The 19,789-nt window shown below is 37.2% G+C and overlaps 2 protein-coding genes and 1 long non-coding RNA gene across 4 annotated transcripts; 2 read left to right on the forward strand and 1 right to left on the reverse strand.

The window, feature by feature from the left end:
• LOC107648537 lies at positions 5,492-6,130 on the forward strand. The gene is made up of 2 exons (XM_016352365.1): positions 5,492-5,830; positions 5,954-6,130. Exons 1-2 carry the CDS (start codon positions 5,492-5,494, stop codon positions 6,128-6,130), a joined length of 516 nt encoding a protein of 171 aa, XP_016207851.1.
• On the forward strand, positions 6,177-12,684 carry LOC107648548. Its single transcript, XM_016352372.1, has 7 exons — positions 6,177-6,625; positions 6,716-6,858; positions 7,066-7,127; positions 7,227-7,420; positions 7,541-8,054; positions 11,993-12,152; positions 12,407-12,684. The coding sequence occupies exons 1-7, from the start codon at positions 6,177-6,179 to the stop codon at positions 12,682-12,684; spliced, it is 1,800 nt and encodes a 599-aa protein (XP_016207858.1).
• On the reverse strand, positions 16,698-19,519 carry LOC107617308. Of its 2 annotated transcripts, XR_002359702.1 has the most exons (4): positions 19,349-19,519; positions 19,196-19,249; positions 18,970-19,107; positions 16,698-16,828 (listed from the first exon to the last, which is right to left on the reverse strand). It is a non-coding gene; the product is annotated as an uncharacterized LOC107617308 (long non-coding RNA). The 2 variants fall into 2 exon arrangements; XR_001614901.2 differs by lacking the exon at positions 16,698-16,828 and having other exon boundaries at positions 18,372-19,107.

The raw sequence follows: 19,789 nt of genomic DNA on the forward strand, positions 1-19,789 counted from the left end.
AATTTAAAGTGCTAGAAACAAATGAGAGAAAAAGAAACTTTACAACCTTGTAATTCATCTTTTCTCTTGTTGTCATTTTCCTCCTATTCTTCCTCTTTGCTTGCCAAACTCAGAGTGCTTGCTCATCCTCAAGCAACAATTAGAACAATGGCTATGGGGCTAAGATGGATCATGAATGTCTTACACAATGAAATGTTAGTAGTACATGTGTTTTAAGCAAGCAGAATTAAGGATAACAATCAAGGCACAAGAGACAGAGACATTGTGACTGCAAACTTAGAGGGTGTGCATGATACATTGCATAAAGAATATAAGTGGCACACCAAACTTAGTGTGACACTCTCACTTGGAATTGATGCAGGTATCCAGTAAAGATTGGAAGCAAATTTTGTTGCATAGCAACACCAAACTTAGGATGCAATCATATGTCAATTTATTTGAATTAAAACTAAGCAAATGAAACTGTTATTTGTTAAATACAATCACCAAGTGAAGCATCTGTCATGAATAAGGGTTTCTTGGTGAGGTATTAATAAAAATAGTTAAGCAGCAAATTAAATGAAAGCATTTAAAAACAGAGAAAGGACTAAGGGCCCGTTTGGGAAACTCTAGAAGTAGCTTTTTTTAACTTTTGACTTATGAAAAGTAGTAGTATTAATGTCGGGTGCAATTTTCAAAACCAAATTGCAACTTTCTAAGAAGCTATTTTGGAGCTTATAGAGAAGTTAAAAAAATGACTTCTCTCATAATACTTCTACTTTTCATTACATTTCTTTAAAATAAGCACTTTTAGAGTTAAAAATCCAAACACAAAATAACTTATTTATAAGTTACTTTTAACAGAGTCATTTATTGTTTAAGTTATTTTATCAAAAGGAGCTTAATTAAGTTAGTTACCCAAACTGGGCCTAAAGCAAGTAGAATGAAAAAGTGTCAAACCAAAATAAAAATGATACTGCAAAGGCATTATGATTATGCAGACAAGTGGTGTTGCTGAATTTTTTTGCATAGAAAATCAGGTGGCACACCAAACTTAGAATCTTAGTGTGACACTTTTATTTTTGATGCAATCGTCCATAGATATTGAAAACAAATTGTTGCAGGACAACACCAAACTTAGAATGTAATCATATGCTAATTTATTGAAATTTAAACAAAGCAGACATAGAAAGTAAACAAAGTAAAGAAATGTTACCTACGGTTGACATGTTCTTCACTTTCTTCCTCTTCTTCCAGATTGTTAAGAGGAATGACCTCAAGGGGGGAGATGAACCAGCTAGTGTCCCCTGTCTTGGTCTCTCCTCAACAAGCTTTCTTTTGTTAATGGCTTGATTGAGCTTGCTTGCTGGATCAGGGGTAGGATTGGTGCTCTTATTAGTTGCCTTCATTTCTTTGGATTCAAGACTTGGTTGCTGTGTGATTATTGGAGTGATTTCTTCATCAAGAGCTTTTTGAATTGTTGGTTCCATCAGCTCTTCCTCTATGTACCTCTCTGCTTCACTTGAGTATGAGCTTCCTTGATTGTCTTCCTCACTTCCTTGTTCCTTCACTTCCTCCTTTACACTCAACATTTGACTTAATAGCACTTTCATGGAGGAGGTTTGTTATTCTTCCCAAGATTTATTCATCTCCTCTTCATATCTTTCAATCATGGATTCAAGTGTTGAGACATTTTGGTCCAGGGAAGTTTGTGAGGGTTGTGAGTTTTCATGTTCTCTTGTCATCTCAAGTGTAGTTTCAGTTTCAACCACCTCATTCTTCACTAAAAATTTGCTTGACACAGGGGCCTCTTCTTCTTGCTCTTCCACTTCCTCCTTCATACTTAACATTTGGTTTACCAGCACTTCCATATTTTTGAGGGAGTTCTCTTGGTCATTCCAGGATCTCTGAGCTTCTCTTTCATATCTTTCAAGCATGGTTTCAAGCCTTTAGAGGCTTTGGTTCATGGAAGTTTGTATGGACTGTGAATCTTGGAAGAGATTTTGTGTCAAAGGATAGTTAGGTGATGAAGAACTTTCAGATGAAAAACTGGGAGGTGAGGTTTGACAGTTTTCCATGAATGAATTGAAGGTTTGCTCAAGTGATGATAGCTCTTGATAAGTGGAGTATGAATTGTCAAATGCTTTCTGATTTCTGTTCTTCCAAGCACAACTTGAAGAATTGTTGAATTCATCATAGTATGAATCATCTTATGGCATTGGGGAACAATTTTCCATGTATGCATTGACAGCACAATCAAATGATGATGTTCCTTGATGAACAGAAGATGAAACATTGAAATTCCCTTCCCAGCCACAATTTATGTCAGTATCATAGCAATATGAGTCACTTTGTGGCTCTGGAAAATAGTTCATTTCACTTGATTGTTCATACTCTTGTTGATATGCCCAGCTACCATGAGGATAATGACATAAATCATTTTGTGGTTCCGGACAATATCTCATGTGATTTTCTTGATCATTTATCATTTTTTGGTGATACTCCCAGTCACCATTAGAATAATGACTTGCATCATTTTGTGGTGGAGGGAAATATCCCATATGATTATCTTGCTTATCTTGTGTCTCTGAAGCAAATCTCCATGGATTGGAGTGCTCAGAATTTGTATTTTCTTGGTGATATTCCCAGCCACCATTAGAGATTGGGGATGGTGGGTAATATCCCATAAAATTTGTTTGATCATAAGATGAGTTGAACTCCATTTGAATTTTGTAAAACACAATACCAATGAAAATTGAAATTCATATCTCAAAGAAGAATTTCTTGGTGAGGCAATAACTCAAACACCTTGATGTCAATTTAAAATAGAAAACAAAAACAAAGAAAATGCTTAATCTAGACTTCTCACTCACTTAATCATTGTTGATCTAAATCAATCTCCGATAACGGCGCCAAAAACTTGATGCATGAAAATCAGATTCCACACCAAAACTCACCAGCAAGTGTACCAGGTCGCATCAAGTAGTAAAACTCACTTAGAGTGAGATCGATCCCACAGGGATGATGGATCAAGCAACTTTAGTGAGTGATTAGTCTATTCAAGCTATCATTGGTGAAATAAAGTGAAATTGAAGCAACAGAAAGTAAATTGACTGAAAATTATAAATGGCAGAATGTAAATTGAACAGAAGCTTAAATGACAATAAATATAAATTGCAGTAAATGTAAAGGGGATTGGGCGCTGAAAATTAAAGAGGCAGTAAATCTAAGCTTGGAACAAGTGACAGAATCTTAAATGACAAAGAAAAGTAAATTGCATCAACAGAAAAGGGAATTGAGGTGCAGGAAAATTTAAATTGCTTAGAAATGTAAATCAAGCTCACAGCAAACGCATGTAAAATTTCAGAAAGGAAATTAGCAAGGAGGCAGAGAATTTAAATTGTACAAAAAGAAAACTCAGCTCAAGAAAATTGTAAAAGTGCAGAAAAAGAAATTGCAGAAGAGAATTGTAGAGATTGAAAGTGCATAAGCGAAATTGAATTCAGTGCAGAGAAATAAAAGTGTTTACAAGAGCTTTCTATTCTACTCCTACTCCTACTGCTCTCTATTAGAGCCAGCCTCCCTTTTTTAAAATGGAACAGATGCCTTTATATAGGCTTTTACAAAATAAAAAATGAAATTGAAATTGAAAACAAATTACAATTAAATGAAATTCCTATTCTAACTATCTCTTGTGCCTTTGAGTGATGATATTGGGCTTTGCTTGCTTTTGATTTGAGGAAGAGTGGATCCGGATTTGGCCTTGGATGAATTTGGATAAGGTGGGTCAGGGTGTTGGCTAGCTCCCAGGGGAGCATTCAGTTGGGTTAATGAACGTAGCGTTCATTCCCTTTGGTGTGCCCTTCACGTGCCAATTCTCATTGCCCACATCGCTCAGTTAAAATTGTGAACGTAGCGCTCACATGCTGCCTTGGTTCCCCCTTTGATCCTTGGCTTGGAAGCCCGTAAAAGGTAAAATAGTGAACGTAGTGCTACCTCTCCTTGTTTTGGTGCGCGTTTAGCTTCCCTTGGTCAGCACTCCTCTTGGGCGCTCAGTTGCAATTTTGAGCGCTACATAGCCTTCCTTGAATGATTGAATGCTCATTGGTGGCTCCTCATGGTGCGCCCTTCCTTTGATGAGCGCTCCGTTCATTTATGTAAACGTTACATACAATTCATTTACTTTGCTGATACCAATTGCATGCTTTCATTCTATTTAATTATTAATGCCATTTACCTAATGTTAGCGTTCATTCATTCATTTTATTGGCATTAATAATTCAATGCTTCATGCATACATTTCATTGGCTTTTAATTAATAAAGCCAATTGCAAAATAAATGTATGGCTTTAATTAATAATGCTATGCATTAACGTTAAAGCATTCATTCATTTAATTCATTGGCTTTAATAATTTTCATGCATGCATTCATTTTCAGTTAGCATTAGTAATTAAATGTTTCATGCATGCATTCTTTTATTGGTTCGGTCATTAATAATTAAATGCATGCATGCATGATAATTCATGATGCTAATGCCAAGGCTCCATAGTCATGGGCCACGCTTTTAAAAGCATAGCCTAAAGTTTCAAAGTGTGCCTCAATTTCAAAATGTGCCCAAAATTTCTCTTTTCTTCTTTTTAGCTTATTTCGTGCTTTTTTTTTTTTTTTTGCTTCTTTTTCTTCTTATTTTCTACAGAGTTCATAAAATCAAAAGATCAAAGAAATATACCATTTAAGCACAAAAGAATGCAATATTTAAACACGAATCATCAATTTCTTGTATGAAAAAGAATAAAAAAATATGACATGATGACATGTCATCAGTCTTCAAGAAGCTTCAGATCAACATACCTTTTGCAGGTGCCCTTGAGAAAATGCCTTTTTATGCCAAATTTATGAAGGAGTTGTTGACCAACAAGAGGAATTGGAAGGAAAGTGAGACCGTGGTGCTAACAAAGGAATGTAGTGCAATTATTCAACATGATCTCCCTAAGAAAATGCCCGATCTGGAAAGCTTTTCGATTCCTTGCACCATTGGAGACATCACTATTCATAGAGCTTTATGTGACATAGGAGCCAGCATCAATCTCATGCCTCTTTCCTTGATGCGAAAACTCAAAATTGATGAGGTAAAACCCATTCGTATTTCTCTTCAACTTGCTGACCATTCAATTAAATTTCCTCTTGGAGCCTTTGAGAATTGCAGAAAGCACAAATGCCTCCCAGGGTGCTGAACACTCTAAAGGGAGAATCATGGCCACTGAACGGCTAAGGGCGGAGGCATTGGACGCCAAGGAAAATTCAAGGAACATTCCCCCCGGACACCCTGACAACCTCTTTTGAATCACTCTTGATACTCATCCTGCACTACCTAAGGCCCGAAGTACAAGGCCAAACTACCATACCCTCAAAAGCTTTAGAAAGTAGAAAAGGACAAACAATTCTCCATGTTTTTGAAAGTCTTTTCGGAAGCTTGAGATCAACATCCCTTTTGTAGAGGCCCTTGAACAAATGTCTCTATATGCTAAGTTCATGAAGGAAATATTGAATAACAAGAGGGATTGGAAGGAAGTAGAGATAGTGGTGCTTACTAAGGGGTGCAGTGCAGTCATTCAGAGGAATCTTCCTGAGAAACTACAAGATCCTAGGAGCTTTGTGATTCCTTGTACCATTGGAAAGAATCTTATTCGGAAGGCCTTATATGATCTCGGAGCAAGCATCCACCTCATGCTACTATCATGGGTGAGGAATTTCCAAATTGAGGAAGTAAATCCTACCCGTATCTGTCTCCAGCTGGCTGAGCGTTCTATTAAGTTTCTCTTCGGAGTGGTGGAGGACCTACTTCTGAAAGTAGGGTCTTTCATCTTCCCTAGTGACTTTGTTATATTGGATATGGAAGAGGATAATAATGCCTCTATTATTTTAGGAAGACCCTTTTTATCTACAGGATAATCCCTTATTGATGTGCAAAAGGGTAAATTGACTTTGAGGGACACTGAGGACAAGGTTGTCCTTAATGTGCTTGAGGCATTACAGCATCCCAGTGATTCTAAGGGATGTATGAGAGTAGATATTATTGAGCCATTGATCCAAGAAGTTTTTGAAGTGGATGAGCTTGATGGTGATCTGGATTCCTCTTGGTTTACTTGAGATTGATGATTCACCACCTTAGAAGGAGATATCCCACACACCTAGTATGGAGGAAGGGCCTCTGAAGCTTGAGCCGAAGCCCTTGCCTCCCTCTTTGAGGTATGCATTCTTAGGCAAGAATAATTCATATCCTGTGATTATTAGTTCCTTTTTGAGGCATGAGGAGGAGGAGGCGCTAATTGAGGTGCTCAAAAGTCATAAAACGGCTCTTGGGTGGACCATCGGTGATTTAAAAGGAATTAGTCCGGCTAAGTGCATGCATAAGATCTTGCTTGAAGATGATACTAAACTAATTGTGCAACCACAAAAGTGGCTAAATCCAACTATGAAAGAGGTGGTCCAAAAAGAAGTAATGAAGCTTTGGGAAGCCGGGGTCATTTACCCTATTTCTGACAGCCCATGGGTGAGGCCTGTGCAAGTGGTTCCCAAGAAAGGTGGAATGATAGTGATTAAGAATAAAAATAATGAGCTTATTGCTACAAGAACAGTCACAGGGTGGAGTATGTGTATTGACTACAGGAGGCTCAACAATGCTACAAAAAAGGATCACTTTCTCTTGCCTTTCGTTGATCAAATTCTTGAGAGGTTAGCCGGCCATGCTTATTACTATTTTCTAGACGAATACTTTGGCTACAATCAAATTGCTGTAGACCCTAAAGATCAGGAGAAGACATTGTTCACATATTCCTTTGGAGTATTTGCTTACAGAAAGATGCCGTTTGGACTCTGTAATGCTCCAGTAACTTTTTAGAGATGCATGCTCTTTATTTTCTCAGATATAGTTGAAAAGTTCATTGAGGTATTTATGGATGACTTTTCTGGTTTTGGTAATTCTGTTAATTCTTTCCTTAAGCATCTATCCTTAGTCTTGAAATAGTGTCAAGAAACAAACCTTATTTTAAATTGGAAAAAATGCTACTTTATGGTAACTGAAGGTATTATTCTTGGTTACCGGATTTCAAGCAAAGGAATAGAGGTTGACAAAGCTAAAGTGGAGGTAATTGAAAAATTACTACCATCTACTAATGTTAAGGCAATAAGGAGTTTTTTAGGACATGCAGAATTTTATAGGAGGTTTATAAATGATTTTTCTAAGATTGCAAAATCTTTGAACAACCTTTTAGTTGCTAACATTCCTTTTATCTTTGATGATGATTGTTCGCATGCCTTTGAAACTCTGAAAGCAAGGCTTGTCTCTGCTCCCATCATAGCTCCTCTCAACTGGGATTTACCATTTGAATTGATGTGTGATGCCAGTGATTATGCTATAGAAGCTGTCTTGGGACAGAGGTAAGACAAGCTTATGCAAGTCATTTACTATGCTAGTCGTGTGTTAAATGACGCGCAAAAGAATTACATTACTACAGAGAAAGAATTACTGGCTGTAGTTTATGCATTTGATAAGTTTAGGTCCTATTTAATTGGTTCCAAGGTTATTTTTTATACTAACCATGCTGCTCTTAAGTACCTTCTAACCAAGCAGGAATCTAAACCAAGATTGATCAGGTGGGTGCTACTTCTTCAGGAGTTTGACATTGAGATTAGAGACAAGGAGGGATTAGAGAATCAAGTGGATGACCACCTTTACAGGACTGATCCTGAAGAAGGGACGCAACCTCCCACTGCTGTGACTGAAACCTTTCCGGATGAGCAACTCTTCATGATTCAAAGGGATCCGTGGTTTGCAAACATTGCAAACTACAAGGCGATGAGGTTCATCCCCAAAGAGTACACTAAACAACAAGTTAAAAAGATTTTAACCGATGATAAGTACTACTTGTTGGAAATACTATACCTTTTTAAGAGATGCTCAGATGAAATTATCCGGCATTGTGTCTCAGATGAGGAAACACAGCAAATTCTCTGGTATTTTCACGGTTCTGAGTACGGAAGTCACTTTAGTGGTGAAAGCACGGCTACAAAGGTCCTTCAGAGCGGGTTTTATATGCCGACTCTCTTCAGAGACTCAAGAGCATTGTGAAAAACTATGACAGGTGTCAGAGAGCTGGGAATCTCCCTGTCAACCATGCGATGCCACAGCAGGGGATTCTAGAGATTGAGTTGTTGGATGTATGGGGTATTAATTTCATGGGTCTTTTCCACCCTCATACTCAAACACTTACATCTTGGTGGTGGTTGATTATGTGTTCAAGTGGGTGAAAGCAGTGGCCTTACCCATAATGATGCCAAAGTGGTGTTGAGCTTTCTTCAAATATATATTTTCAACAGGTTTAGTGTCCCAAGGACACTTATTAGTGATGGAGGAAGCCCCGTCTATAATAAACAACTGGACTCACTTCTACAAAGATATGGAGTCCGTCATAAGGTGGCAATCCCTTATCACCCACAGACAAGTACACAGGTTGAGGTCTCCAATAGAAAACTCAAAAGGATTCTGGATAAGATTGTGAGTACCTCAAAGAAAGACTGGGCTAGGAAGCTTGATGATGCTCTATGGGCATACCGGATGACATTCAAGACTCCTATTGGTATGTCCCCCTATTAGTTGGTCTATGGTAAGGCCTGTCACTTGCCAGTAGAGTTGGAGCACAGAGCATATTAGGCAACAAAGTTCCTGAACTTTGATGCCAAGGCTGCCGATCAGAAGAGGTTGCTTCAACTGAATGAGCTTGATGAGTTTAGAAATTATGCTTATGAGAATGCAAGATCTACAAGGAAAAGACCAAGATATGGCATGACAAAAAGATAGCCACTAGAGCTTTTGAGCCAGGCCAGCAGGTCTTATTGTTTAACTCAAGCCTCAAGCTCTTTCTTGGAAAGCTAAAATCTTGATGGTTAGGACCTTTTATGATCACCAGAGTGTCACCGTATGGTCATGTGGAACTTCAGGAAGAAAACACAGATAGGAGATTCACAATCAATGGCCAGCGGATGAAGGACTATCTTGGAGGCGAGATTAATCGCCAGAGGTCCGTTTATCTGCTGACTTAGCAGATCTAAACATCAAACTAATGACATTAAAGAAGCACTTGTTGGGAGGCAACCCAATAGTCCGTATCCTTTTATTCTAGTTTAAATTTAATTAATATAGTTAATTGCAGTTTTCCTTTATTTTACATATGTTTTGGTCATGCAAAATATTTAAAACAGGAACAAGAGGAACCAGAAGGGAAAACAGAATACCCTAGAGGAAAATAGATTCGGGTGCCTCGGCGCAAAACTTGGCGTTTGGCGCCAGGTGGCACAAATTTCGAGGGGAGCATTCTGTTTGGGTGGCGTTAAACGCTAAGCTGGGCGTTTAGCCCCAGAAGACATGAAAATCGAGACAGATCCCACTGTCTCAGTGGCACTAAACGCTAGGACCGGCGTTTAGCATGGGTGGAAGATCTTAAGGCACGCGTATGCATAGACCTGTGTGCGTATGCATGATCATCTCGTCCCTCAAAAAAAAATTACCGCGCTTGTGGCACTAAACGCCGAAGCTGGCATTTAGCGCCAACAGCACTTGGACAGGTCCTTTGAAAAGGAGTTTCAAATTTTGAAATAAATCTCTTGTGGACCCCACCACCATCCAAACCCACCAATCACATTTCAACCCACTTCCCCAAATCCCCTTCCCCTCCTAACCGTTACCCCCTGCCCCATTAACCCTTCCTTTATTTTTTCTACCTTCCCACCTCCTCCCCTTCCTATAAATACACCTCTTTACCACACACTTTCACCACAACAACTTTCCATCCCCTTTTCTATATTTCCAACCCCTCATCTCTTTTATTTTACTATCCCCATTATTTTCCTTTTATCCACTAAATATCCCTTCCTTTTATTTTTCCACAAAAATACTTTCTTTAATCCTTTTCTTTCTTTCCTTTTAGCCTCCGTCCACTCACTGTCTTCTTTATTTTCTGTTCTTTTCTTTCCTCATGGATGAGCAAATTTCTAGGTTTGTTGTGGCCGTGCCACTATTTTTTTCTCTATCATCATTTATGGCACCCAAGTCTGGAGAGTCCTCCTTAGGTTTTTATTGTTGTTAGTTTGCTTAGTTTGGCAATTTTGGTTAGTGCTATTGAATTCTAGGTGTTTTGTGCTATTTTTCTTGCTTAGATGTTGAGATGGCTATTATAGATGTTCTTTTATATAAAAAAGAGAAAGAGAGAGGTCGCGCATACACTTTTACCAAACAGAGTGTTTGGGCTGTTGTACCGGTGCCGTGCGGATACTATACGTTGGGCATAGTTGCAAGTCACGCGTACGCGAGCCTCATGCATACGCGCAACACCTAGGAAGAGGGTTTTGTCCATCGTGCTAGTGCCGTGCGAATTCTGTGCATTGGGCACAGTTGCAAGTCATGCGTACGTGAGCCTCAAGCGTACGCGCAACATCCCAACCCCGAGCGAACCCCTATTTGAGCGAGCGATGTGCCCCCGCATGTCTTCCCTGTCGCGCGTACGCTTTCACCACGCGTACACGCGACCTCTGTGACTTGAATTACAGGGCACGCTGCCCTGTTCTCCATCTCTTCTCCCTCTTCATTTTTTTTCTTCCTTCTTCCAACCCCCACTTCTTCTCGCCCTCTTCCGGTGGCCACCCTTCTCTCTCTTCCTCTCATTCTTCTCCTACTACCCTCACTTTTACTTATCCTCATCTTCTTCTTCCTTCTTTTTCAAGGTTTCATTTCCTCACTTTCTTTTACTTTCTAACTTTGTTTTGGTTGTTATATTTGGATACCTTAGTTGTTATTAGTTTGCATGTTAGCTTTATTTTTGTAGCTTATTCTTATTTTTCCTATGCTTGTTTTTTTCATGCATTGGTGTTGGATTTTCCTACTCCATTTTTGTGGATTTTAATGGATTATTTTGGTGATTCTTAACTTGTTTTATATTGTTTAGTGATGGTATGGTATTTAGCATTTCACTTTGGTTACACTATACACTTGGTTTTGTCAATTTGTTTGATGTTCATCTCATGCACACCAAGTGTTTGTAAAAAGGAACCAATGTGACTTGCTTCATTTTGGTCACTTTTTTCAAATTAATGCTTAATCTTTTATGACACTTGTGTTCTTTGTGCATTGATGTGGAATTATTTTCTCTTTAATCACCAAATTTTTTCTTGATTATGGCTTGCTATCTTTGTTCAATAATGCAAGATTAGTGCTTTAGTCATCTTTAACTTAATATTTTTCACTTTTTGTGCTTCATTGTCTTGGAGTTAGATTGAGACCGGACTTTTCTCATGTTATAACTAATCTTGCATGTGTTCATTGTTGTTCATCATTGATGCTTGCGATTGCTCTTTTTATGCTATTTACTTATGTTCTACTCTCGCTCTTGCATCAAGTGCTAGTTGATGTGCCTCAATGCTTATATTACTTTTGCACTTACATTTTGTAGCTACCATGTAGTTGAGAACTTTTACCCTTGTATGGAATTATTTCTCACTTGTATCTAGACTTAATGTTTCTTCTTTTTCCTTCTTTTCAAGATGGCCACCAAGAAAGGAAAGGAAAAAGCCTCAAAGAATACACCTACTAGGGCAGTGACCAAGAAAGCACCTAGAAAATAGTTGGCTTGCAAATCACCCGTCAAGCCACCACCTCCTAAACGGCCAAAGACGGCTGAGTGCATAGATGAGGAGGAGAAACAAGTTCCCCCAGACAATCCCGTGAGATTTGCTAACCGCTATGGTGAGCGGATGTATTCAAGGTTGCTTGAGAGAAGCCCCCATTGTGAACGCAAACTCCTTTTGCCGGATCACCTAGCTAAATTTGTAGTGGACCGCATCAAGAGGCATGGTTGGAAATTCTTAAATTGAGATGTGAGCGAGGACAACCTATCTTTGGGGGATGAATTTTATCCCAATTATCACACACCGTCCCTTGAATTGGTTTATGTGTACCAGGAAAATGTCCCGGTATCTGAAGTCGCTATTCAGCAAACGCTTAGACTTTCACCAATTCCAAAAGGGAAGGATGCTTATCAAGAAGTAGAGTTTCTCCGCAAGATATTCGCTTTTGAGTGGGATGCCGTGATTAAAGTCATTGCACAATCCGAATACCGTTGTATTTATGGGTCATGCAAGTATAATTTCAAATGCATCTCGATGAATGCGTTAACCATGGAGGCTAGGGTGTGGCAACAAATCATGTCTCACTATGTAATGCCAAGAACTCATGACTCTACCATCACTGCGGATATGACCGTCCTTGTTTAGTGTATTTTGAAAGAGAAGCCTCTTAATCTTCCAAGACTCATTTGACAAGCCATGGGCCGAGTTCAAACAGTTGACAAATATCCCGTTTCCGGCCCGCCTTAGTCACACGACTAGCATATACGGTTGGAGTCCCACATGAGGCTGATGATGAGATAGCGATAGTGCCTAAGGAAAAAGAATTTGTCCTGCATGAAAAATGGATCAAGCCTCAGGTTGCACCCAAGGACAAGGCCCCACCTTCAGATGGCATGGGACCATCAATTCCATCATCACCATCTAAACCTATGCATCAATTGTTGATTAAGCTCACCAAGAAGATAAATCGGCATGGTCGGATGCTCGAGCAAAGTGAGTGTCGCAACAAGAGATGCTATGAATAATGGAAGAAGCTCATCAACTATGGAAACCCTCCTTTAGAAGAGCCTGACACTCCAGAATTCACTTCAGATCATGGCAGAAAAAGCGATCAAGAAGTGGATATGGAGGCGCCCCTGTCACACCATCCTGAGGCTATTAGAAATGGAGATTTTGAGCCCCTCTTGCTCATCCCTCATGGCACGGAGGACCGTGCTAATGTTTAAGTGTGGGGAGGTCGGTAACTGACTTCTGTGTGTAACAACTCTTATCTCTAACACCCAGACTCTAATTTCTTTTGTTTGTTATGATATTTTATGCTTTGTAGTTATTTGTTAGCATTTAGGTGTTTAGAACTCATTTTTAATACTTTTTACATGATAGTTGTTTGTAAATATCTCTAGAAATTTGATTTGATTCTTAGTCCCTCTTCTAGGATATTTTGTTCACTTTTTTTTTTTATTTTCATTGTGTAATTGGATGTATATAAATTGTGTTTTTCTTGCGTTCCATCCAACCACCAATTTTTAGGATCACTTGATTGAAGTAAAGAGTTTTTTCCAAAAAAGTTATTTTAGGGCATTCCACTAATTTGAATGAAAATTTTTCATTGAACTTGCTTGAAGAAATCAATTTTGAAACATAGTTTAGAACTTGAACACATAAACCTAGTGAGATTTTGAGCCTAATTGATTGGTTGCATCTTTTCAACTACTATATTATTGTGGTGTGTATTAGTCTCTCTAAGATTGTGATCTTTGACTTGTTTCATTTTATATATCTATTATTTAGTGTATAAATGTATTTATATAATTGAGGCCTTTATTTCATTAAAGCTCACATACCCAAATGGCCTTACCCTTTCATCAACCCTTATTAACCCATTTTGATCCTATTTAACCCCTTTTGTTATTTACTTTAGCACATCACTAACTTTAACTGAAAAACAATAAATGTCCTTAATTTGGATCTTTGATTAATTTAAGCTAGTGAGAGTGTACATGATTTAAGTGTGGGAAAATTGGATTTGGGAACATTGGTTAAGAGCATTGGGTATTTTACATTTCCTGTTGAAAACTTTGGAAAATTGGGTACACATACATGCATCAAAAGAGAAACTATATGCATTAACCTTCTATTCATGTAAAAAAAAAAAAAGAGAAAAGAAAAGAAATTAATAAAAAGGGGACAAAATACCCCAAAGTAAAGTAATAAAAACAATGCATATGTAACATAAATGGAAAGGATGCATGAATGTATGGAAAAGAGGTGAATAATGGGTAGTTAGGCTTTGCATAATAGTTAAATAGGTTGTGTTAGGTTAGGTGGGAAGTTTAGGTTAATCAAAGATTTAAATTTTAGTCCACTTAACCAATTACGATCTTACTTTGACCCTAGCCCCGTTATAACCCTTGGAAAGATCTCTTGATATTTGTATGCATGCATTGAATACTTGTTGATTGGTAGAAGAAGAACAAGCTTTAGAAAGTAAGATTAGAAGAGAATTGAGAGAATCAACCCTGAAACACTAGAGAGATCATAGTGCAAATACTTCTGGTGAGGGTTCGATTGCTCAATTCTATATTCCTGACTTTCATGAGCTTTCATCTTACAAGTTTGTTTACATTTTGCTTTGAAAATAAGCTAGTGGAAGTTGTTGTTGATAACTATACTATTTTGGCCCTATGTGCTCACGTATATTCTTGGAGATTGATTTATTTGTAACCAAGTGGGTAGAAGCATTTTTCATTAGTTGCATTCATATAGATAGATTGCATTTCATAAGTCTTACCATTTCCTTTATTCTTTTGGTTTTCTAATGTTTAGCATGAGGACATGCTAATGTTTAAGTGTGGAGAGATTGATAAACAACTATTTTATAGTTTATTTTGGATTGAATTGAGTGAATTTTTGTCAACTCTTTCACACTTATTCATATAAATTGCATGCTTTTATCATTTCTTCCTAATTATGCTTTATATTTGAAAACATTCTTCTTAGGCCCTAAAGATGCTAATTTTTAATTCTCTCCTATTACCATTCGATCTTGTGATGCGTTTGCTAAGTGATTTCAGGATCTATAGGACAGGAATGACTTAGAGGAAGGAATGGAGGCATGCAAAAGTGGAAGGAACTTGAAGAATTGAAGTTTTGAGGATCTAGTACTCGCGCGTACGCTTGGCTTACGCGTACGCGTGACATGAAGCGCATGATTTTATTAGAATTGCATGTGCCAGCAATTTCTGGACCTCTCTTGGGCCCAAATCAAGCTAATTCTGAATGGAGGAAGGCCAAAATTTGAAGGGTGAATGGAAGAACACAAGCATACACACATTGACTTAATTTTTAGCTAGTTTTTGTTCATAGGTTTCTAGAGAGAGAAACTCTTCCTTCTCTCTAGATTTTTGGTGCACTTTAATTACATTTTGTCTCAATTACTCATTTAGATCTTGTTAGATTTCTATTTTGTCGCTTTAATTATAGTTTCTCTAGCTTAATTTCACTTAGAAACTTTGTTGACTATTCTCTCTTATTTTATTAGTTTATGGATCTTGTTAATTTTGAATTTTCATTAATGCATTGAAGTTTTCATGATTTATATGTGTTAATTGAGTTGTGATTATTGCCAATTAGTAGTGGGTAGACTTAATGGTGTTTAATTTTCTCAATTTTTTGATGTCCTTTATTAGTGCTCACCAAGTGTTTATGAAAATACAACTTATAATTATGAAGTAGTTTCTTATTCTTGGCTTTGGGGTTGAGTAATTGGTGACTCTTTGTCAAAATCAAATATTGATTGGTAATTGAAAGTTGCTAGTTGTTTTGAATTCCACTAAAGCTAATCTTTCACTAGGATTTGATTAGGACTTGTGGACTAGAATCAATTGTCCTCGCCTGACTTTCCTTCAATTATTAGAGGATAACTAACTGAGAGTAATAGACAATTACCATCATAATTGAGGATAATAATGAGGATAGAAATTCTAATTCCCACCCCTAGCTAAGGCTCTTTATATTGATTAATTGTTATCCCTTTTTGTTGACTTTAATTCTTTAGCTCTCTTAGCTTAATTTCATATTTCTTAGTTATATGCACTTTTTATTGCTATCATCTTATTGCATGCTTGTTAGATAGTTATTTACTTGAGTGATATTTCTAGTTGTTTCAATTTAATTGTTAATTATTCATTGCTTTTAGAATTCTAGTCACTTTGCTTTCTCCGCAAGCAATTCAAAATTCCCAATTTTTCAAAATTCCCAATTTTTCTACTCCCGGTAATTGATTTGATTGTTCTGACACTCTTCTAAATTTTGATTGGGGATCATTTGTCGATTTAGGCTATACTTGCGACACTTGAGTTAAAAATCCTTTGGAATTTTTCTAGACCGGCATTTTTCCTTCGTCACTAATCAATTCATCTGATAAGCAGTTTGCATTAATGAATAGTTTCTACAAGAATTTCAAAGTTGCAAGGTGTGTTAAATTAAACATTGCTTCCTATAAAATGTTTTATGCATAAGAGCATAGTAAGCAACATTAGGTCAATAATATTAAAACTACAGCATTCAACATAAGTTAAATTTTGAGAGTACACATTACACCAGTGACTAGTTATATTGGTGCAGCGTGTAACACCCTACTATACTTAATCTTATGCTTAAGTCATAAGACTGAGATAGTAAGGTATTACGACCTCTAAAAATAGTAATATATATATATAATAATAGAGAAAAGATACTTAACTAGGAGCCTTGAAAAATGGGTAAAATAAAAATCGCAAAACCAAAAAGCGCAACGCTCAGGAAATGATTACTTGCGTGCTAAGAAACCTAATAGGAACATGATAAAGTTAAGCAAAAGAATAAAGGAAAGCCAAGGAAACAGCATAACTAGCCCCTGACTTAGCCTGCGAAGCTAAGGCTAGCCAGAGGATATATATATATATATATACATATGAACATACATAGGTATCCCCAAAATATACCAAAATACCAAAATAAACTCCTATCTCTCCCTCAACCTCTAAGAGGAGCAGCATACACAAGTTACTTGGAGAGTAAGCTAAACAAATATATACATATATACAACCAAAAAAAAACAAAATACACCCAAGGACTACTTCGCTTCCCAAGATCCAGACGTCTAGCGAGGAGCCTCTCGACCTGCATCTGAAAAACAACAATACAATATGGAATGAGAACCGGAGGTTCTCAGCATGGTAAAAGTGCCACGCGCATAAGAAATACGGTCCTGAAAATGCCATAGGCAATCCTAGAACTCCGTTATTCAATTATCCAACTTAAGTACTAAACAGAAGTCATAAACAGGGGTAGGTATTCTAAATCTGTCTAACTTACTCAAGTTCAAGCTTAACCTAACACCAAACCATTTTTCTTCGTTTCCTCCATCCTTTCATCATTCAGAATGCAACAGAAACAAACAACCAAACAAGTTCACGCACAAGTAATGATCAAATAGTACAAATAGCAAGTATAACAAATAGCGGGTAATATATATCAATTAGGCATACCCATAAAATGCATAACAATCAATACAAACAAATGCATATGATGCATGCCTGTCCTATGGCTGATGGGGCCCATCTGTCGGTTATCCTGCCAACCCGACAAGTCCGAAAACCTTAGACTGTCCCCCGTTGCGCATCCCCAAGAGTCTATGCATAGAGTTCACATTCATATTTCATAAAATCACTCAATGGGGGCTATCCATACCCGGGAATTTATACGTGCCCGGTCACCCTTACGACGTAGGGTCAACAGAGTATCGAGATTCAACCTGGAACACGTGATGGCGAGCCACGGCTCTTACCCAGGGAACTCGTATCTCAGATAGCATTATTCATAAGCCATTTCATAGTCATAATCATTATTTAATCATTCATCAAGTCATGGCATATTAACTCCTTTTATTAACAATCTCCCTTTCACATTTTTCATCGTCATTCCCTTATAATTCATCTTGATTACCCTTTCCGGATCCTGACCAAACTTCTTATCAAACTCTTCTCATCCTTCTTAATATCGAATAATCTTAAAATCAACCCAACTCTAACATTAAATCAATCACATCACACGAGGATTGAACTTTAACTTCTCGAACTCATGACTATCACTAAGACATCCTCGACACTCTATTTTCTTTTCTGTTTCTAATATAGCAAATGAACTCGGAATTGTACAAACTTTATGTCCAGGCGTTCATATTAAAATAAGCTTTCTAACAAACTAAATATCATAATTTTCTGATTTTTCTAGCCTCAGGAATAAAGGAAAAACCGTGACTGCTCTGCAGTGCATAAAACCAGAAAAACAGCAGCAGCATGTGATATTCAAAATTCAATATAAAATCCAAGTTAAATCCAATGACTTTGAAAATTAATGTAGTTAAACTTTACTCATCCAAGTTTCTTTCTCAATTAATTCTGAGTCAATACCATTTTTAATGAAAAAGTTACATTACCTGGAAGTTAAGTAAAAATGAGACAAAATCTGTTTTAAAAACCAACAAGCTTAGTACTTTTCAATTGGAATAACTTTTATTACAAAACTTCAATTAAGCTAAATTTTGATTTGAGAACCCCTAGCTCATCCAGAAACAAGTGTGTCTTGGTTGCAACCCACTTTCTATTTAATTTTAAGAGTTACAAGCATTGGAAGTTGATGCATAGCTTGCTGAAATCTGTTTCTTTTCAGTTTTGACCACCAACATTCAAAAATTCACAGCTCCCAATCCTCAACTCTTAAAATTCTGAAATTTTAGAGAAATAAAGCAAGTTAATCAAATTTTATAACAAAATTGGTTTCGCTCCAAAACTCAACTCGTAAAAGTCGCAGCAAGACAAACAAGTTACTGCTCTATTTGATCTTTTCTGCTGCTGGACAGATTTAACAACCTAACTTTAAAAATTTGCCATAAATTGTATATTTAACAAAAAGGTCCCAAATTTTCCAGTTTAGTTCCTTATATTCCCAAGTTTAGCCCAAACTTGGTCTCATGCAATTCCGATCATTACATAATTAGTTACAGCATATACAATACCACCACAACACAACTCTATATCCTTATTAACAAACACCAATTCTAATCCATCATAAATAAATATAAGAGCACAACATTAATAACTTTCACACCTCATAATTCTAATATATAAATTCACTAACAAATCTATTCTAACAACATTACAAGGCTAATCATTAAATACAACAAACAATCCAACTTATTCTATGGTTCCTCTAACCTAAGTTTTCACAACACCGTAAATATTAAACGTGCGAAACTTAAACCATACCTTGGCCGATCACTTAATTCACCCAAGGCAGCCTCACAACTCAAAATTACAGCCCCTCCAAGCTCAATCAAATAGCCCCAAACCAAGCTTGATCACCAACAAGCCTCCAACAAGCATCAACATTCACATACACACTACCTAAACCACAATTAACACATCCAAACATAACAACTTAATACCCAAATTCCTAAATTCAGAAATTTCATTAGGGTTTAAGATCTCTTACCTTTACCCACTGATCCTTGGGCAATACCCACAAGAAATCAAGTCTAGTGGACCCCTAAAATATGAAAATCATCAAGGAATTGAGTTTCTCAAACCTTAAACCCGAAACTCATATACCAGCAGAAATGGAGCTAGGAAAAAGCGATTTACTTACTGTTTTATTTGAATAGAATTGAAGAACTCAACGAGCCCGACGCGTGACCGCAAACGGCTCGTCAATCGGAGCTCCGGATCAAAAGTTATCAAAGAAAGAAGATCAAGCTAGGTTTTGGAATTCATTCTCTTCTTCTCCATGCATTTACGCTGCTTCTGTTGTGTTCTAAGGCAGAAAATGCGCTTTAGCTCATTTATATACTGAGCTGGTTGGGCCCGCGGGCCCGGTTCAACCGGCTCGGCCCATTCGGCTCAATTTTGGGCCAAATTTTTCGAAAGTGATATCAAAATTCTCGTTTTGCCGAGCTTTATCCTATTTTGATATTAGTTTTGCATATTTAATTTTCCTATTGAAAATTCGATTTATTGACTAATTATATACCGATTTTAGCGGGGTTTACAATTTTGGTATCAAAAGTTTAATAATTATGATATATTATAA

This window comes from Arachis ipaensis, chromosome B01 (genome assembly GCF_000816755.2).
Source record: "Arachis ipaensis cultivar K30076 chromosome B01, Araip1.1, whole genome shotgun sequence".
Lineage (NCBI taxonomy): Eukaryota > Viridiplantae > Streptophyta > Magnoliopsida > Fabales > Fabaceae > Arachis > Arachis ipaensis.

Excerpts from the sequence above, each read along its gene's own strand:
- LOC107648537 (XM_016352365.1), top strand. The coding sequence starts at position 5,492 with ATGTCTCTATATGCTAAGTTCATGAAGGAAATATTGAATAACAAGAGG. Across the intron at positions 5,831-5,953 it reads TGGAGGACCTACTTCTGAAA|GGTAAATTGACTTTGAGGGA; the intron begins GTAGGGTCTTTC and ends GATGTGCAAAAG.
- LOC107648548 (XM_016352372.1), top strand. The coding sequence starts at position 6,177 with ATGGAGGAAGGGCCTCTGAAGCTTGAGCCGAAGCCCTTGCCTCCCTCT. Across the intron at positions 7,128-7,226 it reads TTGACAAAGCTAAAGTGGAG|ATTGCAAAATCTTTGAACAA; the intron begins GTAATTGAAAAA and ends GATTTTTCTAAG. Across the intron at positions 8,055-11,992 it reads GTGAAAGCACGGCTACAAAG|GAAAATGTCCCGGTATCTGA; the intron begins GTCCTTCAGAGC and ends TATGTGTACCAG.